This window comes from Dipodomys spectabilis, unplaced genomic scaffold, assembly GCF_019054845.1.
Source record: "Dipodomys spectabilis isolate Male_0828 unplaced genomic scaffold, ASM1905484v1 ptg000039l, whole genome shotgun sequence".
Lineage (NCBI taxonomy): Eukaryota > Metazoa > Chordata > Mammalia > Rodentia > Heteromyidae > Dipodomys > Dipodomys spectabilis.
In genome coordinates, this window is record NW_024870716.1 from 13,232,807 (window position 1) to 13,260,282 (window position 27,476).

General features: G+C 37.9%; 1 protein-coding gene across 8 annotated transcripts in view; it reads right to left on the reverse strand.

Moving 5' to 3' along the window:
- Positions 1-27,476, reverse strand: part of Ccdc91 (coiled-coil domain containing 91) — a 197,413-nt gene that overhangs the window by 141,522 nt on the left and 28,415 nt on the right. For 5 of the 8 annotated variants that reach the window (XM_042677620.1, XM_042677623.1, XM_042677621.1 and 2 more), the window contains exons 2-4: positions 22,546-22,589; positions 19,406-19,484; positions 17,970-18,034 (exon numbers count right to left, since the gene is read on the reverse strand). In XM_042677620.1, coding sequence (XP_042533554.1) covers positions 17,970-18,034; positions 19,406-19,484; positions 22,546-22,571 — 170 coding nt within the window. In that variant the 5' untranslated portion in view covers positions 22,572-22,589. Of the gene's footprint in view, positions 1-17,969; positions 18,035-19,405; positions 19,485-22,545; positions 22,590-27,476 lie in introns of those variants that run through there. The other 3 variants (XM_042677627.1, XM_042677625.1, XM_042677626.1) reach the window with 2 other exon arrangements.

The following is a 27,476-nucleotide window of genomic DNA, read 5'->3' on the forward strand; positions in this document are numbered from 1 at the left end:
GGAGCAAATACCCTGTTATGCAGCCTTAGGCAACTTTGTGTAAGCTTCCCTAAGCCAAAGTTTCTCCTCTAAAGATAGGTAAACTGGATGTGTCTCTGAGATTTACATAGTTTAAATAGGAGACTACTCTAGATAGACAACTTAGCTCAGTGACAGGACATGATAAGTTCAAGAGCACGAGGAAATGGATCAATGAAATTGTCATTTGGCAATATGCAAAACAAGCTTTCCTAACCCTAGTTACTCAGAAGACTAACATCTAAGGATAGAGAAGTTTGAAGCCAGCCTGAACAAAAAAGTCCAAGTCCATGAGATTCTTATCTGCTATCAGCTAGCAAAAGGCCACAAGTGGAGGTCTGGCTCAAGTGACAGAGAGCCAGCCTGGAGCAAAAAAGCTAAGAGATAGGGCCCAGGTCCTGAGTTTAAGTCCCAATACCAGCACAAAAATAAATTTAAACAATAAGGAAGGTATGATTCCTACATGCACATGCAGACATGCTACTCTAGATAGAGTAGCAGCTGGAAGAGGTAGAGAGAAGGAGAAAATATGCTGAGACAAGAATGAAAGTGTACTTTCCCCAGTCAGTAAGAAGTTGGTCAAGCTGGGCCCATTGTGATCACTCAAATGCACTCAGCATTTTGAGAATCATTACATAATGAACCATGAACAGAATGAATCAGATGCTGAGTGCTAGTGGCTCACGCCTGTAATCCTAACTACTCTGAAGGCTGACATCTGAGAATTACAGTTCAGAGCCAGCCTGGGTACACAAATCTGAAAGACCCTTACCTCCAATTAACCAGCAAAAACACCAGAAACGGAGGTGTGGTTCAAGAGGTCAAGTACAAACCTTAGGTGAAAAGCCCAGTGAAAGCGTGGCCCCGAGTTCAAGCCCCAGTATCAACACAAGAGAAAGAAAGGTAGATGAAAGACTGAGAGAATAAAAGGAATCAGAAGACAAAAGGTAAGACAGTGAATTTGCATTAATAGCTAAGATAAGATTTGATATAAATCTGAACTCATTTGATAGAAAACAAGAAGAGGCTGAGGCAAGGGATAGAAAACCTTAACCACTAGTTAATGCCCTTGCATTCCACTTTTACTAAACTTGTGTAACTGAATAAACAAGAGGCAATGTAACTTTAAAGCAAAACTAAAATACAGAATACTTCACTGATTACCCTTATTTCAAAAAAGAGAATCTGACTGGGCATCAGTGGCTCACACCTATAATCATAGCTAAACAGCTGAGATCTGAAGAATATAGTTCAAAGCCATCCCAGACAGCAAAGTCCATGAGACTCTTATCTCTAACTGCCAAAAAGCCATAAATGGCACCGTGGCTCAAAATGTTAGAGCACTAGCCTTGAGCAAAAAAACTCAGGAATAGTGCTCAAGCCCTGAGTTCAAGTCTCAGGACTGACACAAAAAGAAAAAAGAAAAAAAACTCTATAGGGAAACGTCATAAAGAACCATTCATGCCTGTAATCCAGCTACTCAGTAAACTGATACCTACAGATCAGTTTGAAGCCAGCCTGAGGAAGAAAGTCCATGAGACTCTGATCTCCAATTAATGGGCTAAACGCCAGAAGTGGAGTTGTGACTCAACTAGTAGAGCCTTGAGGAAAAAAAAAATTAAGGGACAGCACCAAGGCCCTGAGTTCAAGCCATCCTATTGGGTGGGGGAAAAAAAAGAACAACTTCAACAGCAATAGAGGTTTTATGGGGAGAGGAAAGAAAAACAGGCTCTGTTGGGCTAGCAGGGGTGAAACAAGATGAATATGGTTAGCAAAAGAAAATGGAACAATTTAGTCTGCTGAAGCTGTATTATGAAGGTGAAGGCAGAGCAGGGGGAGTGATGCAGGGAGGGGTGAGTTGCTTGAATGCATCTATACCTACATGTATAGTACCTAAAGGGATACATGCATGGAAACAGTATGATGAAATCCCCCCTGGTATGTAGCTAATGTATAAAAAAGCATTTTTAAAAAAGTAAAAAAAGCCAGGTGCTAGTGGCTGACGCCTGTAATCCTAGCTCAGGAGGATGAGATCTGAGGATCGAGGTGCAAAGCCAACCCCAGGCATGAAAGTCCATGAGACTCTTATCCAATAAACCACTCAGAAAACCAGAAGTGGTGCTGTGGTTCAAGGGGTAGAGTGCTCACCTTGAGCTGAAAGGAACAGCGCCTAGGCCCAGAGTTCAAGCCCTATAACTAACAAAAAAAAAAGTAAAACATAAACAAGAGAAAAAATTTTTACTAGAGATAGTATGTATAGAACTTGTAATAAGTATTAGAAATTGATTTTTGACAACACCATGTATAGATGCTTAAAATGCTTAATTAGCTTCCTCTTCCTGTAAGTGATGACCTGTGAAAATGAGTCACTATGCTCTTGTCCTGGGAAAACCCCACAAAGTCATACAAGTCAGGAGGTTCCAATCTTTGTGTTCACTTTAAGAACACCAAAGAAATGGCCCAGGCCATCAAGGATATGTATATTCAAAAAGCTACCAAGTATCTGAAAGGTATCACTTTAAAGAAGCATTGTGTGCCATTCCAGCATTACAATGGTCCTTGGGGTGTGCCTAGGCCAAACAGTGGGGTCTGGCACAGGGCTGGTGACCCCGAGAGAGCAATGAATTCCTGCTGCGCATGCATAAGAACAAAGGGAAAGGAGGAGGCACCAAAGCTTGATAAGAAATGTACTCATTATCTTGCCTATGTAATTGTAACTCCGAGGTACGAGGTACCATATTCTCACAATAAAAAAAAAAGAACGCAGAGTCAGCTGAACTGAAAGGCTTAGACCCTAGCCATTGAACTCCTCCAGGAGAACAAAGCACTCAAGATGCACACCCCATGTGCAGAGCTCCTCTAGGATTAACCCGTGCATAAGCTCCCTGCCACAGGGAGATGGAAAGGAGCACATGCTCCTAAGCCAGAGGACAACACTGCACCAAGAACAAGGCAGCCAACAGGAAACAGAAGAAATGGAGACATGGCACAGGAATAAATTTTGCATAAAATAATGCAAATACGGGCTGGGAAGGGAGCTCAGTGTAGAGTGCTTGCCTTGCATGCATGAGGCCCTCAGTTCGATTCCTCAGCACCCCATAAACAGAAAAAGCCAGAAGTGGCGCTGTGGCTCAAGTGGTAGAGCGCTAGCCTTGAGCTGAAGAGCTGAGGTACAGTGCCCAGGCCTAGATAAATAAATAAATGCAAATAAAGAAAAAAATATAAATAGATAAATAATAAAATGCTTCATTACTGCCATGCACTGGTGGCTCACATTTATAATCCTAGCTACTCGGGAGACTGAGATCTCAGGATTATGGTTCAAAGCAAGGCCAGGTAGGAAAGTTCAAGAGACTCTTATCTCCAATTAACTACCAAGACATCTGAAGAGGAGCTGTGGTTTAAGTGGTAGAAAAGTAGACATACGTGAAAAAAGGCTCAGGGACCGCACCCAGACCCTGAGTTCAAGCTCCAGGACCAGCACCCCTCCCTCAAAAAAAAAAAGCTTAATTATTATGGAAATGTTGAATTTCTATGTCAAAAATATATTGAGGAAGTGGTGCTGTGGCTCAAGTGGTGGAGCGCTTGCCTTCAGCTGAAGAGCTGAAGGACAGCGCCCAGGCCCAGAGTTCAAGCCCCATAACCGACAAATAAATAAATACATACACACACACACACACACACACACATATAATTGGAACACAAGGTGTTTTCCATTTCAAAACATTTATTAATTTTAGTGTCCACTTTCATGGTCTTACATAGGAATATTTATATTACTTACTAAACCTGTAAATATATCACTGTAACTTAAGAGCTTCTAAAATGTGGCTTCAATTAGCCTTAAGGAAAGCAGATCAAATATCTCTAAACTTTAAATTCCCATAAATTTTAGCAGGTAAGTAAAACAAAATTATCCAATTAAATTCTAAAACAAGAAACTTCTCTAAATAATATCTATAATAATGACATATAAACTTTCAAAAATATGCATACAATATTCAACGGCTAGTCATAGGAAAGCTTATAATATGGATTGTATTACACCAATTTTTTGTTACCCTACAAAAATCTTAACTCATATTTGCAATGGCCAAAAATGAATAATTATTCTAAATAAATTTGACCACCTAAACATATACTTTCAACCTTAGAACAACACTGTACTTTAATGAAAACTAAAATTCATTGGTCCCATGAACTTAAAACTGTAACCCCTGCTTTCACTGTATTTGATGTCGGTATAATTTGTGGAGGGGAAGGAGAAAAACAAATCGTTTAAATAGGGATACAGGTAGACCCATTGAAACAATGAGATGCACAAGTTGTTATGTCAAAAACGAACTTTACAACTTTGGTGAGGAGAGGAGAGAATTGGGGAAGGCAGGGGGAGGATGGGATGGGAAGGGGAAACAAAGGAGGAGGCTACAATGCTTGATAAGAAATGTACTCATTATCTTGCCCATGTAATTGTAACCCTTCTGTACAGTATTTTCACAATTAAAAAAAAAAAGCTGATTCAAACTTAAGAATCTAGTAACCAGGAGTAGTGGTTCCAACCTATAATCCCAACTACTGGGGAGACAGAGAACAGGGGATCATGTATTGAGAACAGTAAAAAATGCTGGAGAGATTCTAAAAAACCAATGGCTAGGGGCTGAGAACGTGGCTCAGTAGTAGAGTGCTTGCCTAGCATGCATGAGACCCTAGGTTTGATTCCTCAGCACCACATAAATAGAAAAGGCCAGAAGTGGCGCTGTGGCTCACTTAAGTGGTAGAGAGAGAACTGGCCTTGAGCAAAAAAAGCAGCTCGGGGACAGCGCCCAGGCCCTGAGTTCAAACCCCAGGACTGGCAAAAAAAAAGCAATGGTTGGGTGCAATGGCAGGCAGGCAATGATTCCAGCTACAGAGGAAGCACCAGGCTGGGCTCTGAGGAAGTGCCACTTAGGTAGAAGCCCAAGTTAGAGGATTTGCAATCCATAAAAGAAGCAAGATCCGACCTTTAAAATAACCAATACTAAAACCAGGTGACAGAAAGCCTGCTTCACAGGCCCAAGACAGGAGAAAAGGGAGGGGAAGAAGGAAGAAGAGGGGGAGAGGGAGAAGGGAAGAGGAAGAACAACAACAATAAAAGAACCAAGTATCACTCAGACAGATAGGTGAATAAGGCAAAAGCTACACTCTCAGCCAAGTTCTTTACAGTTCCCTGGCTTTACAGGGACCTATGCAATGTACATGATAGAGACATGAAAATGTAAGTAACTGTCTAGAAGTAAACAAAGAGAAATAACTATTACTTTCTTCATACATGGGTAAAGTATGACTATTTATTTGACTTTATTATAAGGCATTCCAGAAAACAGGACTATGTTTTCACATTATGACCAATAACAACATTTTTCTAAAAACAAAAAAAAAATTCAAAGTTATAAGACTCATATATAAGTAGATATAATTTATAATGACATAAAGATACCAAATGTTCTTAATAATAAAACATGTAAGCTTTATGATTTACATAGTTCATGATGCAAGAAAAAAATTCTAATGCTCACTAATTTGACATGTCATCATTTTTAATAAAGCCATAGCATATATTATAGTAATAACAAAACACTCAGACATGGATTAGAAATAGACAGTGATCAGAATCTACTAAGTAACAGCCCCAATGTTCCACTTGTCAAAACAATGCAGTTCTTTCCCTTTCAAAAAAATTAAAGCTAGACACCAACTAGCAGAGAGGTCTTGTTGTTGTTGACAACCTCTCTGTGTCTTGTTGTTGTTGACATTGTTAATTTTGCTTTATTTTTGTTTTAAATATTGTTTCCAAATATATATAAAAGTATATATATCACTAAATACCCACAGAAAGCAATTAAAAGTATCAGATAATAAAGAAGAAAACACAATAAATCAGAAATACAAATATATAGGCAAAAACTAAGTAAGCAAATCAACAGAAAGATAAACACATTTTTGCCTTGAACATATTTGTCTTCAAAACCATAAACCTCAGATTGGTTTTCAACATACCAAGAGAGAAAAAAAAAAGTTTGGATCCTACCCAAGTATACTACTTCATAAATGTGGGACTCCAAATAATTTCATTCTCAAGAATAAAGTGAGCTAAAAATAGTGTACTCTTCCTTGAAGTCAAGAAAGAAAAAGTGGTATATCTACCAAATGTACTAGGACAGGAAAGTGGCGGGGGGGAAAGGAGGAAGGGGAAAAGGAAGAAGACAGGGAAAGAACACATTCTAAATATGAAAGCACCTGATAATTTCAAAATGGACAGAGTAGGAAAAGGAAGACAGGGAGACAGGAGAAGGGAGGAGGAACTAAAAAGAGAAAACTGAAATTATAATTTCATCTCAGTTTATCAATGATGAAAATAGGTAAAATAACACCTATTACCCTGGGTACATCAAATGAAAAAATAGAAAAATTAAGTACTAATTGAATTCTAAACCAACTGGATACCTGATTACTTATTATCAGACAGAATGGATTTTAAAAGAAAAAAAATTCAGAGACATAAAAAGACCACCAAAAAAAAATTAATCCAGAATCATAGTGATACAAAATTCAATACAAGCTGGGCACTGGTGTCAGCAGCTTATAATCCTAATTCATAAGGAGGCTGAGATATGAGTATCTCAGTGTGAAGCCAGCCAGGTCAGAAAAATCCTCCTGAGACTCTTATCTCCAATTAACCAATCAAAACCTGGAAGTGGAGCTATGTATGGCTCAAATTGAGAGAGGGCTAACCTTGAGCAAAAAAGCTCAAGGAAAACACCCAGGCCCCAAGTTCAACCCCACAACAGACAAAAACAAAAAGTTCAATACAACTTACAGATATTGTACATATGAATGCTCCTGGTAATAGAAGTTCAATGTAGACAAAAACATAGAAATTTAATAAGTTTATAAATCTACTGTCATGAAAGTGTTTATGATAAGTATCATGTTCCTTATGTCTGGGTCTGAACTGGAGTCTCAATTTTTTATTTATTTTTGTTGTTGTTGTTGTTGGTCATGAGGGCTGAACTCTGGACCTGGGCACTGTCCCTCAGCTCTTCAGCTCAAGGCTAGCGCTCTACCACTTGAGCCACAGCGCTACTTCCGGCTTTCTTCTGCTTATGTGGTACTGAGGAATTGAACCCAGGGCCTCATGCATGAGAGGCAAGCACTCTGCCACTGAGCCAACTTCCCAGCCCAAATCAGTTTATCTTAAAACAAAAATGCTTCCATTGTAACTGGATGATTTTTTTTTTTTAATGGCAGAATGAAGTTAAAGGAGTTAAAATCAGGAGGAAAAACTACAGCCTTGAATATTTGTTTTTGAAAAGAAGTGTTAAAATTAAAGAAATATAACCACATTTTTAATACGTTTTTGGCAATAATGAGTATTGAACTCAGGGCCTTACATTTGGTAGGCCTTTCTCCACACCCTTTCTGCACTGGTGGGGTCTTGCTTTATGTGCAGGCCAACCTGGACTGTGATCCTTCTACTGCGCTTCTTCACATCACTGGAGAGGACAGGCCTGGACTTCTTTCTAGAATCAGATACATTCTCACATCCCTCCCAGCTACAAAACAGTGCCTACCTTTACTCACTTTAAGTCTCCCTTACTATAGGCTATTCCCACACCTCAATAGTACATCCTAGTTATAATTCAGTAAATAATTTGTGTACCTTTTTTCATTTTAACGTAGCTTATTCATTTAAAATTCCATAAAGGTAAACATCATTTGTCTCCTTTGTTCCTCCTTGGGACCCCTGTGCCTTGTATACTAAATAATAATTGGATAATGAAAAAAAGTCAACCAAAGGAAAACAAATAGTCTCCACCCATAATTTCAAGCAGGGTAATAATCTGTAGGAATATAGCCTGTCTTTAAAATGATTAAGAGAGAGGCTGGGAAGGTGGCTCAGTGGTAGAGCGCTTGCTTTGCATGCATGAGGCCCTGGGTTCAATTCCTCAGCACCACATAAGCAAAAAGAAAAAAGCCAGAAGTGGCGCTGTGGCTCAAGTGGTAGAACGCTAGCCTTGAACTGAAGAGCTGAGGGACAGTGCCCAGGCCCAGAGTTCAGGCCCCATGACCGGACCAAAAAAAAAAAAAAAAAAGATTAAGAGAAACAAAATCCATAAAATTCAACATATTCCATCAAAGCTAAATACTTGTATTTGCACTGCAAAAGCAAAGGCTTTTTAAAATACTTTTAAGATTTTTCTTTAGGAACCTAAAAAAACTGGTAATTTCAATGAATGTTTATACAACTGATAAGTGAACAATTCTATCTGAAAACATTTCCTTAAAATAACTTTTTTTCATTGTGCTTATACAATTTTAAGAGACTGGCTGAAGAATAAAAGTAACAAGGATCCCAAGAAACTAAACTCCCTAAGAATAATCCAACTAATATATGAACAGACAACTAAAAAGACAATAAACACATGAAGAAATGCTCAACCACCTCGTCCATAAAGGAAATGCAAATCAGAATAAATCTGCAAGTTCATGTCACTCCAGTCAGAATGGTCACAATCAAGAACACAAACAACAGGCTGGTGAGGATGTAGAGCAAAAGGAATCCGAACATGCTGTTGGTAAGACTACAAACTATGGCAACAAAGACGGATATCAGTATGTAGGGTCCTCATGAAACTACATCTGTCCTTCAGTACACGATATACGTCCCCATTTAGACATATATCCAAACAAATGTAAGTCAGGATATACTAGAAACACTGCACATCCATGTTCATTGTGGCACTATTCATAATAGCCTAGCTATGGAAAGAGTCCAGAGGCCCTACAATGGCTGAATGGAGGAAACTTGCTGAGGCTCGTTGGACAAGGGGAGAGGAGTCGTAGGGGAGGAAGAAGGATGGAGGGAGGGAGGGAGGGCTCTGATCAACATCTATCGGATATATAAAGGGACATGTTAAAACAACCTTGTATAATTAATACTAACAAATAAACTAGATGCAGTAATTGAATATTGGAACTGTTCAAACAGCTCTGTGTTAAACAGAATTAAAACGCCTTCCAAATCGGTAAGAATGCTCACTAAATTATTCTTTAACCACTTTACTAAAATAAATAAGGCTTAACAGATATAAAATTATCAAAACTTCATGTCTTATGCAAACAAACTTTGTGTAGAATTAAGTTTAGTAGTTTAGGTAAATTTTGACTATTCAGAGTTCTAATACATACCTCTACATCCCAGAATATTTTAGGCAGTCTCTGTGTTATTTGAGCCCAAATTACTTGCCCTAGTCCACTGGCCAAAACAACCTATCTAAAGAGGTCCACTATACAATTACCCTTAGTTACACTCACATAAGAAAAACATTTTGTTTTACTTTAATTTCAGTGAAGGACATCTGCGTAATGAAATTACACACACTGCGTGAAGATAATCACACACACGATGCCAGTAGAACTGTGCAAATGAGAACAGAAATCAGGAGTATGATTTTAAATATTTTCAATTAGGCCTAGCAGCAATGCTCACATCAAAGAGGAGTTTAAACAGGATTCTATAACTACAATTAACTTCTATGATTTATACAGAAGGACATCCTAATAATAGGGAGAAACCCTGCATACTCAATACAGAAGAATTTCAGAACTCCCAAAAAAGGCAGACACTAGGTATTCAAATTCCAGCATGAGGATTTTATGTGGTAGTCTGTCAGCAGACCTCTTACTCATCTCTTAAAGGAACTATAATGTTCATGCGTTTTGTATAGTTAGGTATAATTATAATTTGTTGATTTTCAGCATTCTAATATTAAATGTTCTACTTTGGATGGACATACTAATGTTTTCTAATTTGATGCTACTGTGGCTTGAAAATGAATCATCCACCAAGACTCAAGTGTTGAGTGTCTAGTGCTCAGTGCAGTGTTCAAAGGAGATTGTAGGAGGTGAATGGGACATAAGGGCTCTGATCTCAGCAATGGATAAAACCAGTGCTGAGTTCACAATCTGAATGAAATACTGGAAGGTGATAGATACAAGAATAGGGATACAGGTAGACCCACTGCAACAATGAGATGTACAAGATGTTATGTCAAAAAACGAACTTTACAATTTGGCGGAGGAGGGGGAGGGGCGGGGTTGGGAAGGGGTGGGAAGGGGAAACAATAGAGATCTATCTGGAAAAAGTAGATGACTAGGAAGGGAATGCCCTATAAGGGTAGATCTTGTCCCCTAATTTCTTCCTTCCTTTTCCCCACCACCTTTCTCCTTTTCCTCCTCCCTTCATCCTTTCCTTCCCTCCCCTTTCTCCTCCTCCTTCTCCTCCTACTGACCAGGTCACTATGAGATGGGAAGTTTTTATCTTTATGATATATTTCATACACAGGCTCAAAAATTTGGAGCCAGGCTACCATGGACTGAAAGCTCTGGAGCCATGAGCCTCTTTTAAGTTTGTTTTTTCTCAGGTATTTTATGACAGTTACAGAAAACTAGCACATGGCTGTTATAATCAATGTTGCCATGAACATTATTTTACACATTTTGGGGTCAGACAGTACTAAAGTTTGAACTCAGGGCCTACACTTGCTAAGCAGACACTCTACCACTTCGGCCATACTACCAGCCCTTACTTTACACATTTTTTTAAAACACAACTAAAGAGTATTTCAAACTGCTATACTAGTACTAACTGCCCATGGTCAGCTTAAGTAGATTTTTTTTTAGTTTGCCCTCACCCTCAACATCACCAATATTTTGTTGTACATGACCTTAAATAAGAAATTTAAAATTATGCAGTCAAAAAATATGTTATTTGTTCTATGCTTATATATTTGCTAACTTTCAATGCTATTTCCATGAGACCACAGCAACACTACATATTAATTCCCTAATTAAGAGAAATATGCCAAAGATACAAGGTTATTCTCATAACAATGAAAAATTGAGAAGAAAACAACTGCTTATGCAAATAATGGTATATTGACAAGAATACTAGGTAACCAGTACAATGAATTTGGAAGGGCTATAAGTACTTTTACAGAAATTTCTCTGAGTTACAATGGAAGAACAACATATAGTACAATAATCTGTAGAAAAAGATCACGTACTTTTAAATGCTGAATGGTTCAGAAAAAAATGTAAAACTAGCTGTATCAGGAGAGTAAGACAAAAGATTTTCATTGTATAGCTTTATACTGTTGTCCTTTCTTGTTATATGTGTGTGTGTGTGTGTGTGTGTCAATCTATCAAAAACATAAGAGTAAAATGTATATTCTGTAATGTAAAGTATGATTCAGAAGGATAACTAAATGGAAGTATAGATTGTCCTAAAATTGCTAGATAAGGATTCAGATATACTGAGCCAAATACAGTATAAAACTTGTTGCAATTTTGCTAATTTACAATTATAATGATAAAGACTCCAAATACTTTCATATTAAGAAATGTATACTGCCAAACTTTCATATCCAGTAATATACAAAAGATTCAACAATGTTATTTTTAACTCATCTTCAGTTACCCAGAAGAAAGCATAACTAGTGGTAATGCTAAAGTGGTAGAATACCAACAAATAAGCCAAGCAAGAGCACAACGCCATAGTACCAGCAGCAAAAAAAGAAAGAAAGAAAAAATCCTAGAAAGCACACCACAGGTGTCTTGTGAAAAAAGACTCAGTGGTGGAGCACTTGTCTAGCATGAATGAGACCCTGAGTTCCAACATTTTTGAAGCTTTTTTTTTTTTTTTTAGTTTTTTGGCCATGGGGCTTGAACTCTGGACCTGGGCCCTGTCCCTGAGCTCTTTAGCTCAAGGTGAGTGCTCTATCACTTGAGCCATAGCGCCACTTCCGGTTTTCTGGTGGTTAATTGGAGATAAGAGTCTCACAGACTTCCCTACCCAGGCTGGCTTTGAACCGTGATCCTCAGATCTCAGCTTCCTGAGTAGCTAAGATTCGTGTGAGCCACTGGGCCCGGCTTGAAGCTAAATTTTAAAAAGAACAAATTCAGAATCAGATAAGAAATACAGAGAGGTATATAAATTACTGCATCCCAACTAGAAACATTAAAATGCAAAGCAGGAATAAATTTCCCTTAAGTATTATGGTTTTTCCCACTATATATATATATGTATATATATATAGCTATGTTGTTAATGGGGTTTTATTTGTGAGGGATAAGGGGGTACGAGCACATGCATACTGGCTTGAACTCAGAGCATGGGTGCTGTCCCTTAGCTTTTTGCTCATTGGTACTCCACCACTTGAGCCATAACCCCATTTCTGACCTTTTAGTAGTTAATTGGAGGTATGACTTTTCTGTCCAGGCTTTGAACCACAATCCTCAAATCTCATATTCATCAATAGCTAGGATTATAAGTGTGAGTCACTGGCACCCAGCCATAGCTATGTTTCTAAAAAAAAAAAAAAAATGTACTTGTTACATTAGTATGGTGTCAGGTAGATCAATGCAGTTGAAACCAGATAGCATGATTTACCCAGAAGCTACTCATATTACAGATGATAACTGGAATGGAATAGAATCAAATAAACTGGAAGAGTAGAATAGAATAACAAAATAAAGTGAAAAACAGATCAGAACTCAAAATCCAGAGGAGAATTTGGATATAATCAAGTTTTTCAGATTATCTAACTGGAATTCAGAGAAGTTACACAGTTGAAGGCAAAGCCACAATTTCTCACTTTACAATCAGGGGTATTTGACCCTAAGTGACATTATAAACTTCTTCAGGATCATGACAAGCATCCTTGTATATCCTTACCATACCCATTAATGAGAACATGAGCTACCCTTAATTACTGAAAATCCACCTAAATATTAGCACTTATACTAGGGATTTAATTCCATTCATAAAGCATTTGCATACCATCCATAGAGACCTTGGGTTTAATCCCCAGTACTGCAAAATAAAAATAAAAATAAAAGGAAAGACTAATAATTCACTATTTTACAGATGTCATCATTTTAGAGTTGGTTTAATGAACTGATTCCAGAACAAAGCAAGGTGACTTAAGAGCTGGGGGGGTGGGGATGGGGAGATATGAGCATAGGTAGGTAAATACAGGAAATAGAAAAAAAGAAGTTTTTCCATTCAAATAACCTGTGTAAAACACTAAGGAATGATTATGTTCTAATGGAAAGCCAGTGTGTGTTCTGACCAAAAAAAAATTGTCTAATACAGATACAAAGTGGAGAGAAAGGGAAGCTTTTAAACATTATCTATATTGCCTGTTAAAACTCCAGGTATGTGAATATATAATGAACCATGAGTTTTCTTAATGTTTATTATTACTCTGTGTAAACCATAGATGAATCTGCAGAAAAAAATAGTGCAACACTTTTTCCTCCTCAAACAAAATTTGTAGATTCAGATTCTGAGCTTTGCATAGATATGTAACACAGATTCTCCTGGAAAAACAGGGTTAGCAGAGGCCAGAATGGGGTATTAATAAAATGACCGATTTGCTGTCCTAGGTTTTCTTGGCCAGGAGAATGGAGAATGGAAAAGTTGAACCATGAAATCAAAAAGGCATCTGCCTTCCAGATTTCTCTCTGCCAATGTCTTAAGAAAAATGTTTGAACTTTCCTGTTGGCTTTGTATGCAAGTAGCTTGGGACACAAGGTGAACCACATCTAAGTTATTTGGTCCAGCATCTGCTGGTCCCATTCCCATGATTCCTTCTCAAGGGTCAGCCTATGACAGGCAGTTTAGTCTGCCCCCTGTATAAGCTGTTTTGAAGGAGCTAATTTGGATTAAAGTATCTATCTGGATCACTTTATTTTTTTTTCCTTTAACGGTCAATGCATTCTAATGTGGTCTGTATAGTCCTACAAGAAGCCTTAAAACATTATTGGAAAGGACAATATTCAAGGTTTTGCCTCCCACCTTGCCTTCTAGACAATTTACATTTATATATTTGAAAGTAAAAAGTGAACAGTCATTTGCCTTTAAAACAGTACCACCCACACTGTACAAAACAGCAATAGCACAACACTTTCCGAACCAATATGCCTTTCTTCCTCAAAGAAGTGAAGCTAGAGTTACTGGTGGAAGCACTTGCAGATGCTAATGACACATGTCATGGAACGTTCAGTCTTTTGAGGGGACAGCTTTCATTCAATATCATTGAAAACAGAAGGAAATCCAATATATAGTACACTTACAATGTGATAACCAAATGAATGAATGGTGAAAAGCTCAAGAATTAATTTAAATAAATTCCAGGAATTCTGAAACTTTGCCATAAGAAAACATAATGAGAAATTTATACTATTGCTAAACCAAGACTAGAATTTTCAAGGTCAAAGAAACAGAAAGCTTTCCTTGAAAGGTAAAAATGGGCATCACTGCAGGTATACTTGTATTTATAGAGTATATGAAGATGAAAAGATAACAATTTTGAAACTTCTCTGCACTTAGTTCCTAAAGAGCAGAACAGTAGTAGTCTTAAAAATATTTGAGAGACATATATGGAAGCTAGATCTAAAATACACTGGGGCATAATAAATTACGCAGGGCTGTGGGCTTCGACACACAGAATGAGACTAAAGAAGCCGTTCTCAGGGGAGGAGTGCCTCTGGCACATTTAAAATACTAGTTACTGAGATGCATTCCAGGTAATGGAAACATGGGGGAGGGGAGGCTTTGTTAGGGGTAGAGATGATTTTTTTTTCTTTTTTTTTATTGTGAAAATACCATACAGAGGGGTTATAATTACATGGGCAAGATAATGAGTACATTTCTTATCAAGCATTGTTGCCTCCTCTTTGTTTCCCCTTCCTATCCCTTCCCTTCTGAGATGATATTTTTTGTTTTGTTTGTTCTCTTTTCTGTCTTTTGGGAAGGCAAGGAGAGTACAGAAATGGAGAGAGGAAGGAGGAACAAATGCAGGCATGGTACTCAGTATACACTATGTGGAAAATGAACTATGCAACTTGTGAGCAGAGGGGAGGGAAACTGGGGGAAAGTGAAGGATGGGGTAATATTGTCCAAACAGAAATGTACTTATAACCTGACTTATGAAATGGTAAACCCTCTGTACATCACCTTCATGACAAAATTATATTAAACAATAAAAAATTAAAATGCATCCAAGTTTAAATTTAAAAACTAAGCAAAAAAATGAGAAAAACTAGAACACAAGTCAAATACAATTTTTTTTCTAAACTATATGGCCCTATGACTATAAAAACTCCAAATTTCATTACATTTGATGACATACAAACTGTTAAATGAAATAAATGGAAATAAATTAGAAGACAAGGAAGTAAGAAAATTAGTACTACTGTCCTATACTGAACTACATTTGAGCCTAACTTCTAATGATACCTATTAACATAGAGCAGAACATAAAGTTGGAATATTATTCAGAATAAAAGGGGAGATTTTGACAATCCTACTGAATGAACCTTCAGAATATTATTCTAAATGAAATAAGCAGTAGCAAAAATAATGCACAATTTTGCTAAATCAATTCAGATTCATACAAACAGAAAACATAATTCTGGTTATCAGGAATGAGGGAGAGGGGAAATGAGGGGTCATCTTGAATGGGTCTACAGTTTTGGTTTTACAGGATATGATACTAACCTGCACATGTGACACAATTAAGATGATAAATTTAGCAATATATATTTGGACACGATTTTTTAAAATATACATTGACATCAGCTAAGTTCTAAGCAAGTAGTATAGAGATAAAATTATAAAAGTACCTCAGAGGAAGCAATTGAAGAGATACAGAGCAAATTTAGAAAGTATTACATCATTTTGTAAAAGAAGAAGAAGGCTGAGCTGAGCAGATGGGAGATGAGGGGATGTATTAAGATTCAGGAAGAATGGCAAAGGCATGGGAAACCACACACATGGGATATGAGTCCACAGGCTTCAAACACCATGACCATGGAAGGTGGAATGCGGGGTGAAGCAATGATTTAAGGAGAAACTAGGAAGGGAAGGGCCTCAACAAAAGCAATTCTTCCTCTGCCCTGAGGTCTCTGCTCAGAACACTTACCTCAGCTTTGAACTGCCTGGCTTCCTGTCCACAGGCTCCTAATATCCCTTCTCAGAGGAGGCTCTTCCTTACCACTGTATTTATGTGTTTGCTTATGTGCTTTTTTCTCACCCTCTCCCAATGGAATAATAAGCTCTCTAAAATCAGGACCTGAGTTCTGATTTGTCCTATACTCCCAACATAAGTTTGCAACCAATAAATGTTTGAAAATGAAAGAAAGGAAGGAAGGAAGGAAAGAGAGAGAAAGAAAGAAAGAGAGAGAGAGAAAGAAAGAAAAAGAAAGAAAGAGAAAGAAAGAAGGGAGGGAGGGAGGGAAGAAGGGAGGGAGGGAGGGAGGGAGGGAAAAAGAAAGAAAGAGAGAGAGAAAGAAAGAAAGGGGGAGGGAGGGAGAGGGGAAGGGGATGGGGAAGGGGTCTATTCTTTGGTTGCCTTCACTGAAATAAAGTAACAAACTCTGCATGTTTGTGGAAAATAAAAGTAAAAGGAGAAACTGATTTCATATTAACTCATTTTCTAGTTCCTATGGTAAGCGAAACATGAAGATACATATCACAGATGAGATGCTATATTGTAATGGGATACATGCCTACAAATAATTGTGGGTAAAGTCAATAGATAAGCTGGTCACTGGTGGCTCATGCCTGTAATCCTAGCTACTCAAAAGGCTGAGATGAGTATTGAGATTCAAAGCCAACCCAGGCAGGAATGTCTGAGAGACTCTTATCTCCAATTAACCAGCAAAAAGCTAGAAGTGGAGGCATGCCTCAAGTGGTAGAATATCAGCCTTGAGTGGATAAAGCCAAACGAAAAAACCAGGCCCTAAGTTCAAGCCCCAGTAACAGCAGATTCAAGATACATTTTAGCCATCTTGGAGTAATTACTGAAGATTTCCAAGGTCCATACATGTGGAGAGAAAGTTTACTTTTATGGTCTTCTCACTTATCGAGTATACTGTCGCCACCATAGAATGAGCAACAATCAAGAAGAGTTAACTGAATCTACTCAAGGAATCAATCACCCAGAGACCATTACTGAACACTGACTGACTAGTGAGGTATTGACCCATCATGAGCACTGCCAGCATTTTGGAGGAACCACTGGATAAATGATGTTGAGACAGTGAAAGCATTTTCTTAAGGACTGCAGGATATAAGCAGACACTTGCAGAGGTACACTGGTCCTGCTGAGCCTGGAAAACAGAGAATCTTATTTCCAAGTAACCAGCAAAAAGCTAAAAGAAGAAGTATGGCTATAGTGGTAGAGCACCACCATGATTAGAAAAGCTAAACAATTATGTGAGGGGATGAGTTCGAGCCTGGGTACTCGTATAAAGAAAAAAAAATTACAACCACTAAAATGGAATCTGCAAGACTAGTTTCATCCCTAAACATATCTATCAGTATTAAAACTCCCAACTTTTTTTTCAACCACCCCTTTTCAACTGCACAAAAACCAGAACAAGGCTGTGCTTCCTACTTTACAATAAACAAACTCTCACCACATTTAAACTCTTGCCTGCTAGATAAATGTAATTTATTACCCCAACTCTTCCTGTGGTTGGATGGTTTAATACAAGTTTTCAATGGTTTCCATTGTTATCCTAAACTGTTCATTGATTCAGTTACTCCTCTACTCATTTTCTCCATTTTCATTCACTCTGAAAATATTTACATAAGGTCAACTATAAACTATAAGGAGGATCAAAGTCCAGGCTGGCCTAAGGGGGGAAAAAAAGAGAGAGAATATATTTGAAAAATAACTATAGCAAAAAATGGTAGGGGTCTGGTTGAAGTGATAGAGTGCCCTCCTAGCAAGCATTAGAGCCTGTGTTCAAATCCCACCACCACCAAACATATGTGTATACCTAGAGAGCAAGAGATCAAATCATTTTGATTAGGTAATATCCAACCCAATAAAACTTACAATCCAACATGGAAGTCACATAATAAGTTCCACGAAGACATGAAAAGGTTCCCTAGGAAAAGTTCCTAGAAAAACAATTAAAGCAAGAAATAACACATTAAAGGGAAAATCAGCTTATAGTGTGAAAAAGGGAGATAGGAGAAAGAATGGGAAGCAGGGAGAATTTCAGGCAGGGGAAACAATATAGAAAGCAAAAATAAGCATCTGAACTACATACTCCTTTTGGATTTCAGCCTTTGATATGTCTTCCCACTGTTCCATCTCTGCCTGTTGAAATCATCTGAGTCTTTCAAAAGCCAGATGGACAATATAAATACCCAGCCTGAAGAATACTGCCTCACTCATGCCAACCATCAGATACACACTTGCTAAATGCACAGATGACAAAGTCATTCTTTCTCCAATGACAAATGTGCTTCACATTACAAATAGGCATGCTGCCTGCCTTTGCCCTTGAAGCCAAGATTAGAGGATGTTCTGTCTGTTTCTCTAACCTAAGAGTCTGTAATGCACAGCAAGCAATTGGTAAATATTTGTACAGTGAATAATTGTAATTGTCTCCTGACATTCCAATGATTTGACAAAAAAAATTACCAAGTTTCAAATATTATTCAGACATGAATAAAAGAATTGTAAGTCTTCTAAGATATATATTTCAACAATAGAATTCTTTTGTTGTTGGTGGTGGTGGTCATGGGGCTTGAACTCTGGGCCTGGGTGCTGTCTTTCAGCTCTTCATTTTTATACATAATTCCTTTAATGGATATATGTGCTGGGAACTGAGCTCAAAGCCTCAGACATGATATGCACAAGCTCTACCACTGAGCGCTATCACAATACTTTTGGATGCTTTTATTACAAAGCAATTTCTAAATTTAAATTTTAATGGCTTTATCTGTTAACTAATAAACAAAACAACCTAAAACAAGTACGTTGTACCTCAACCTCCTAAACTAAGATTAATTCTTTAAGTGAAAATTATACTTCAATGTCTTTGTTTGTTCCAATTATCATTTTTTAGAATTAGGCTTCAAGTTGCCATCATGGAATTTTTTTTTTTTGTTTGTTTTTGTTTTTAATGGTTCTGGTATTTGAACTCAGGGTCTGGGCCCTGTTCCTGACTCAAGACTAGTGCTCTACTCCTTGAGCCACACTTCCACTTCTGACTTTTTTGTGGTTAATGGGGGATAAATCTGATTAACTTTTCTGCCCAGTTAGCTTCAAGCCTCAGTCCTCACTTCTCATCCTCCTGAGTAGCTAGGATTACAGGCAGAGCCACCTGTGACTAGACTTTTGTTATTAAAACAATAACTAACCTAGAAATTCAATCTGAGGCATTTCAATTTCCAGCTCAGAAAAGATGAAGTGAAATAGGCTTTGACAAAAGCAAAAAGGTAAAATGAGAAAAATACTTTCTAGTTGCTATGCACCAGTACCTGGAGGAAAGGCAGCCCAAGGAATAGCAGGAGATATTGTTTGGGTTTCACCATTTTCTCCATCAAAAGTCTCTGCAGCCTAAAAGAGCAAAAGCAAGATTGTTTGAGAAGGTATAAACAGTAGGAATGATGGCACACCTAGCATGTGATCAAGCCCTACAAGTATCTCTTCCACAATATAGCACATATGTGAATGCCTAACAAACACCCAGTTGCTTCTCTGTCCTCATGACCCTCCTCCTCCCACTCAGTGCGCCCATGTCCTATTGGTTTCAAGTAAAAACTGTCTTTCATCTTTTTTTTTCTGTCTTTCCTCTTATCAAATACATCTCCTTATCAGAGAAATTTTTATTTCATATATCCATCACATTTTCGCTTGTGAACTTTGGATCTAACTATTTATCTTATCACAACACTAACCTAGCTATGTAGGAAATATATAGATATATACACACATACACACACACACACACACACACACACATGGGAGGATCAAAGTCCAGAGTGGCATGAGACTGTATTTGAAAAGTAGCTAAAGCAAAAACTGGGCAAGTTTCAAGTGCCTGCCTGGCAAACATGAGGCCACATGATCAAACCCCAGATCCAGGAAAAATATGCCATACATAAAGAGACCAAAACATCTTATTTAATTATCCAAAGCTTCTTTAGTAATTAATCTATAAAAACAAAAATGAAAGTAGGAGCTAACTCTGTATCTTCTTTCTAACAGGGAACCTCTTGAAAATCCCTAAAGCTGACATTTGCAATGAAGAAACACTCCTACTCCAAGATAGTAAATTACTGAGTATTGAGTCTGTGGTAAGAGTGCAGTACTTTATGAGAATCAGGTGACCCAGTCACTGAAAAGTTATTACTGAAAAATTAGACCCCTGACCTCAATTTGTATTCATATTCTATCCTAGCTGTCTCATAAAAGGAGCTGAATGGGGCAGTCTGCCACAGAAGCACAGAAGCTAATGGCTACTCTCTACAAACTATGAAAAGTGAGCTAATAACCACAATTCAACTGTAATGTGAGCTAATACTGTATCTAAGTAGCATCAAAAGGATAGATGTATGGAAGGTAAACACTGGGGTGGAACTGTCACTCCAATGAGCACATATGTGTGTGCATATATTATATATAATACATAACATATACTGTAATATATGTAAATAAAAATTTGTACTATAAGCCACGCACCCATGGCTCACGCCTGTAATCCTAGCTACTCAGGAGGCTGAGATCTGAGGATTGTGGTTCACAACTAGCCTGGGAAGGAAAGTCCATGAGACTCCTATCCAATAAACCACCAGAAAACCAGAAGCGGTGCTATGACTCAAGTGGTAGAGTGCTAGCCTTGAGCTGAAGAGCTGAGGGACAACACTCAGGTCCAGAGTTCAAGTCCCATGATGGAAAAAAAAAATGTACTATATAACATATGTGCCACATATGTATATAATAGATGTATACATATATAACATGTCATGTGTTTTATATAGCACATATTATAAATTATATATCACATACACTATATTATATAGTAGATAACATGTTTAACCATTATATATATTATATATAACAATTTCCAAATGATAAACTAAACCAAATAATAATCTGAAACGTTTATCTCCCTCAGAATTGAAGGAATTCTAACAAAATATTTCAAGCAACATGAAAAATATTCTACCACCTAATAAAATATGTATATTAAAATGAAAACAATACTCAATGTGTTAAACATAAAAATTAAAAAGTTTCAGATAGGACACAAGAAAGCAGTATGCCCATACACTGAAGTCCTCCATAATGACAGATTGTAATAAGATAAACAGAACAAGAAGTGGTTTAAAGTGGTAGAGTGCTATCTTTGAGCAAAATGGCTCAGGGACAGCACTCAATCCCAGAGTTCAAGCACAAGGACTGGCACCAAATATATATATAATATATATTATACATACAATATATATATGAACAGAACAAGAAAGCTAAAATCTCATACCATATTCTATGTAATTCAGAAACACTGTGTGCATACTTTGTGTAGCATTAATTATACTAATTATTTACAATTCCATTTTTACCAAATCCAAATATTTTTAAAATCCCCTTTGAAAACATGAGAGAGAAAAGGGGTGAGGGAGAAAGAAAAGAAAGAAGGGAAGGAAGGGAGGAAGGGAGGGAGAGAGGAAGAGAAGGAGGAATAGGAGGGAGGGAAAGATCACAAAGCTTACTTGATGGTAGTTCCAGTACTTAAGCTCAGGCATCCTGAGTCTTAATCCAGAGATTTTCCTGCAAGACTATACTGGCTCCATAAAAATAACTGGGTTATAAAATGTTTCAATAAAGTGAACACACATTGAAAAGGATTAAGGAAAAGACACTACCTCTTCAGCTAATAATTTCCACTTAGGAAATCGCCAACAGAAACCTGACAGAGTATTCTAGCAATGCAAACATACCAATTAGCTTCATACACCACGGGCTGTGCATTTCACATACTACATCAGCTCACTACAGGTGTGACCAGGCAGAGTGTGCAGGGTCGGCAAGGCACCCCTCAGCTCCCAGGGATTCTGGAAGACAGGGGCCTAAGCAGCAACCTCTCTCTCCTGCTGGCAGCTGGCTTCAGTACTCTATTGGTATCACTTTATTACCTCCATTTAAACCATTCCTATGGGCAAAAGCAAACTTTAATGATCACAAATGACTTTTCACTTTCAAGAGGATCATATTTTTTCCTTCATTTTCTTCTATCTCATTTTTGTGTGCGTGTGCCATTACCGGGATTTGAACTCAGGACTTGGGCACTATCACTGAACTTTTTTGCTCAAGGGTAGTACTTTACCACTTTAACACAGCTCCACTTCTGCCTTTTGCTGGTTAATTGGAGAGAAAGCATCTCATGGACTCTGCCACACAGGCTGGGGTCGAACAGCAATCCTCAGATCTCAATCTCCTGAGTAGCTAGGATTATGGTTGTGAATTATCTGTGCCCGGCTTTCATTTCATTTTGCTTTCCAGAATCACAAAGTGATTAAGACATGATGAGGAATACCAATGAGAAATGGTATGTTTTTCAAAATAGTTAGTTAGAACCCTGCAGAGTTAAAAACATAATAACAACACCAATACATACCTCAAAACCACCAAAATCATCATCATCCATTCTTCAGGCAGCACCTGGAATAATATCCAAAGACAATGAAATAAGCCTCAATTCAGTCATTTATGTGGAGATATTTTTCCAATAGTAAATGTACATACATTCTGATTCATAAAACTATTTCATTTGACTTGAGAAAAAAGTTAACTATATGTGCATCTTTATCACCAAGAAAATTAGTACTTGGCTTTCCTTTTTGGCAAAATGAGCAATTTCAGGAACCATGTATTTTTGCCACTTTATGTTGAGACGCCAGGAGTGGAAAAAATATTCTTTTACATTTTAATTTGCTTTCCCAAATTGGCACTGGGGCTCAATTCAATAATGCTTCCTGCTTTTTGCATCTATCCCTCAGCTGACTGGCAATATCAGCACAAACTCCAGCTAAGAACAGGGCTGTGGTGAGTTTTTGGAAATCTGTCCTCCACCACAAAGGTTCCTCCCCCCCTCCCCCTCCATCCCAGTTTCATGGGCCAGGGCTGATTTAGATTTTCAAAATTGATCAGCATATTTGAATGGAGGCCACAAGTTTGGGAGCATTTTGATATGTTTTATTTTTAGCTGAAACTGCTTTTGCACTTTTGGAAAAAAATATGGAGCAAGTTAACTAGGCTGATCAAGATAAATCAAGTCATGTATTCGTGGGAGACTGAGGATGAGAAAAACACAAGTGAATATCCAGAATTCCTCTCGACTTCATCCTGACAGTACAGAAGAAATAAAGCAGGAGAAGAGAGGCTTTGCTTTGTCCTAAATGTGTCTTTTAAAAGGGAAGGATGAAATGTGGGCTAGAACCTGAAAAGTTAAAATAAACTCAGGTGGCATACTTGAAAATGGAAAGTAAACTTTGTACAAACTCTGGACCTCCACTAGGGCGCCTATAATTGTGAATTGGTAGTTCTAGGTAACATTCTGGTCAGTATGAACTGGTTCCAATTTGTATTTTTTTAAAGTAAACACATCCAAATATTCATTAGAATATCCTTGACTCATTACTAAACGAGGAACTCATTACAGGAAAGCAATCCTCTCCCACTTCTTAAAAAAGCTATAAAAATTAACATATGTTCATTAGCAGTCTTAAAGGCATTTTCTTTTCTACAGCTTGAATTTTATGGAACCTTCTGTAGCATGCCCTAGCTAAAGCTCACACTAATGCACCAAAAGAAAACTACAAAAACTGTCAAAAGAAAGTAATGACAAAACACACAGAACTGAAGGATTTTTTTTAACAGGCAAAGATAATTTATTTTCATAGAAACTCAGTGGGTAAAGACACTACAAGGAATTTATGTAGACAGAAATAGATTATTGAATTAACCAGAATATCTCCATTGCCCACAACTTAACCATCTGATGAAACATCCTTAAAAGATGAATTTCTCAAAAAATTAATAAATAAAGCTAACCAAGTCATCTACACAAAGCACTTACAAAATATAAACCAGATTTTCAGCAACTCTCGATACTGGTCGGTTAGAAATGGAATGCACGTGAATTTTGCATAGTGAATGCACAGAATCTGTGTGTGATCACATTTTTCATGATGAATGATATGGATACTGAGAATTAACCAAGTCAAACTATAAAGTCAACTTTGTCTTTTCCATGTTCATCCCACAAATCTCATGAGACAATTAAAAAAATATTTTTAGCTTTTACAAATGCCATGATTAAATACTATGGTTTCAAAAGAATGGAATTTTTAGAGTTATGCTCTTATGTGTTTTCATAAGTCACAACCCAACAAATTAGGTTGAAGAGGCCCGAAAATTTGAAAACAAAGACAAATACCAAGGTGGAGCAATCATTTCAGCTTGTTTGCCTGTGGTAATGAATCAAATGCCATTAGATTCCTAAGTGCAGATCTAGATCCAGAAGAGAACATGTGTGTGAATACTCATGTCCTCATAGTCCAGCACTCTGCATCTTCACTGTGGATGGCAGACTACCATTTCCTTCTTTTCACATACCTAGGAATATATTTTATTTTAAAATGTGTGTTTTGGATGTCTTAAAATACAGTACTAGGGAAATGCATATTAGCTTTGAACATTTCAAAGGGGGGACCAACAAAAATTTGTAAAATTTACAAAATATAAAAGTTAAAATTGTAGAATTTTTTTGTTTGTTTTTGGTGGTGGGGGGGGGGGACAGATTTTTTGTTTGGTTGTTTTTGTTTTTGTTTTGTGGTGCCAGTCCTGGGGTCTAAAAACTCAAGGCCTGGGTACTGTCCCTGAGCTTTTTGGCTCAAGGTTAAAGCTCTAACACATGAGCCACAGCTGCACTTCTGGGTTTTTTGGTGGTTAGCTAGAAGTAAGTCTCATGGACTTTCCTGCCCAGGCTGGCTTTGAACCTCAATCCTCAGATCTCAGCCTCCACGGTAGTTAGGTTTACTGACGTGAGCCACCAGCACCCAACAAAAATTTAGTTTTTAAAAGAAAATATTCTAAGAATGGGCTTGTTGATGAGATTGATTAAATTTAAAACATTATTTTCCAGCCTGGCACCAGTGGCTCATGCTTATAATCCTAGCTACTCAGGAGGCTGAGATCTAAGGATTGTGGTTCAAAGCCAGCCTGGGTAGCAAAGTCCATGAGACTTTTATCTCCAATAAACTACTCTGAAAAAGTGGGAAGTGGTGCTGTGGCTCAAGTGGTACAACATTAGCCTTGAGCACAAAGAAGATGGGGGACGGCACCCAGGCCCTGAGCTCAAGCCCCAGGACCAGAAAAAAAAAAAATTTTTTTAACATTATTTTCCCCAAAGTGTATTTCTACAAAAAAATGTCTACAATGTTTCTGGAACTTGATATTATAGTTTTATAGTCTTATATACCTACAAGAATATGTACCTATATAAGAAATGTACTAAGCTGGGCGCCGGTGGCTCAGGCCTGTAATCCTAGCTACTCAGGAGGCTGAGATCTGAGGATCACAGTTCAAAGCCAGCCCAGGCAGGAAAGTTCATGAGACTTCGATTTCCAATAAACCACTAGAAAACCAGAAGTGGTGCTGTGGCTCAAGCGGTAGAATGCTCACCTTGAGCTGAAGAGCTGAGGGACAGCACCCAAGCCCAGAGTTCAAGCCCCATGACCAACCAAAAATAAAAATAAATAAATAAATAAATAATAAAATAAAATACAGAAGGAAAATGACTTACAACACAAAATGCTATAGTAAACTAAGCTAACAAAAAACTGTATTAAGGAGAAAATAAGTTATGTCCAGACCTGTAATGTCTCAAAAACCATATCTATTTCCCAAACACTTTCTTAAGAAGATACAGTATGAAACAAGGAAAGAAGTCAAGAAAGAAAAAGGATGGTTAGGAAATAGGTGGCCCTGCTAAACTGAAAAGCACAGGGAAATCCCCCAGAGACGACATCAGCAAGCTGAACAATTCCCAGGATGCTTGAGTGGCAGGAAGAGAGCCACTATTCAGAGGGGAGCCAACCAGAAAGCCCCTGGATGACAGATTCCAGCCAATAAAAGTAACACTCTTGTGTTTTCCAACCTGATAGGCATTTTGAAAAATGAGAGGTTGGGCTGGGAAGGTGGCTCAGTGGTAGAGCGCTTGCCTTGCATGCCTGAGGCCCTGGGTTCGATTCCTCAGCACCCCATAAGCAAAAAGAAAAAAGCCGGAAGTGGCACTGTAGCTCAAGTGGTGTAGTGCTAGCCTTGAGCTGAAGAGCTGAGGGACAGCACCCAGGCCCAGAGTTCAGGCCCCACGACCGGACCGAAAGAAAAAAAAAAAAGAAAAATGAGAGGAACAAAGACATTAAATTAGTGACAAGAGATGTAACCAAACAGAAAGAGAAGAGTTAGTAAGTTGGACAGGAAAAGTAAAGATTATACACGGAAATTTTCAACTGTGAATAGTATTTATATAGTCATAATAATGTAAACATTAAATAATCAACTATATTCAAAATCCCAACACAGCCATATAGAAAATAGAGGGGAAAAAGGAAGTTGATAACAACTGTCTCATTTTCTGTATTAGACAGTTGATGGAACTGAAGTTGGAAAATAAAAAGGTAGCAGTAAGGGCTGGGAAGGTGGCTCAGTGGTAGAGTGCTTGCCTTGCATGCATGAGGCTCTGGGTTCAATTCCTCAGCACCATATAAGCAGAAAAAAGCCGGAAGTGGAGCTATGGCTCAAGTGGTAAAGCGCTAGCCTTTAGCTAAAGAACTGAGGGACAGCACCCAGGCCCAGAAGCCCCATGACCAAAAAAAAAAAAAGCAATAAGACACTAATGGCTCACACCTATAATTCTAGCTACTCAGGAGGCTGAGATCTGAGATTCAAGGTTCAAAGCTAGCCAAAGCAGGAAAGCCCAAGAGACTCTATTCCCAATTAACATATATATGTATATAAATACATACACACACACACACACACACACACACACACTCTGGATTAGAAGTGTGGCTCAAGTGGTAGAGTGCCAGTTATGAGTGAAAAAGTCTTTAAATAAAAGAACAAAGTCCTAAACTGAGCTCTCATTCTGGCGGGTGCTCACACGCGCACACACACCCACACATGCACACACACACACCAATTTTTTTAAGATAACAGTAATAAGCATGTTACTTAAAGATGCTAAATAAACACTATTCAACATGTGCTAAGTGCCTTGCTTTCACAAAGTAAGAAATGTGAGATAGGAAAGCCAGGGAAAGCACAGGAAACTGTTCTGTTACACAGAAACAATTTTAAACTACCAGCATTATACACAAAATTGTGCTGGGTATGGTAGCTCATAGCTATAAACTCAGCTACTTGGGAGGGAAAGATACAAAGGATTTCAAGGCCAGTTGAGCAAAAAATTAGTGAGCCCGCCATCTCAACCCATAAGCCTAGGATTGTAGTGAACACCTGTAATCTTAGCTATGAAGGAGG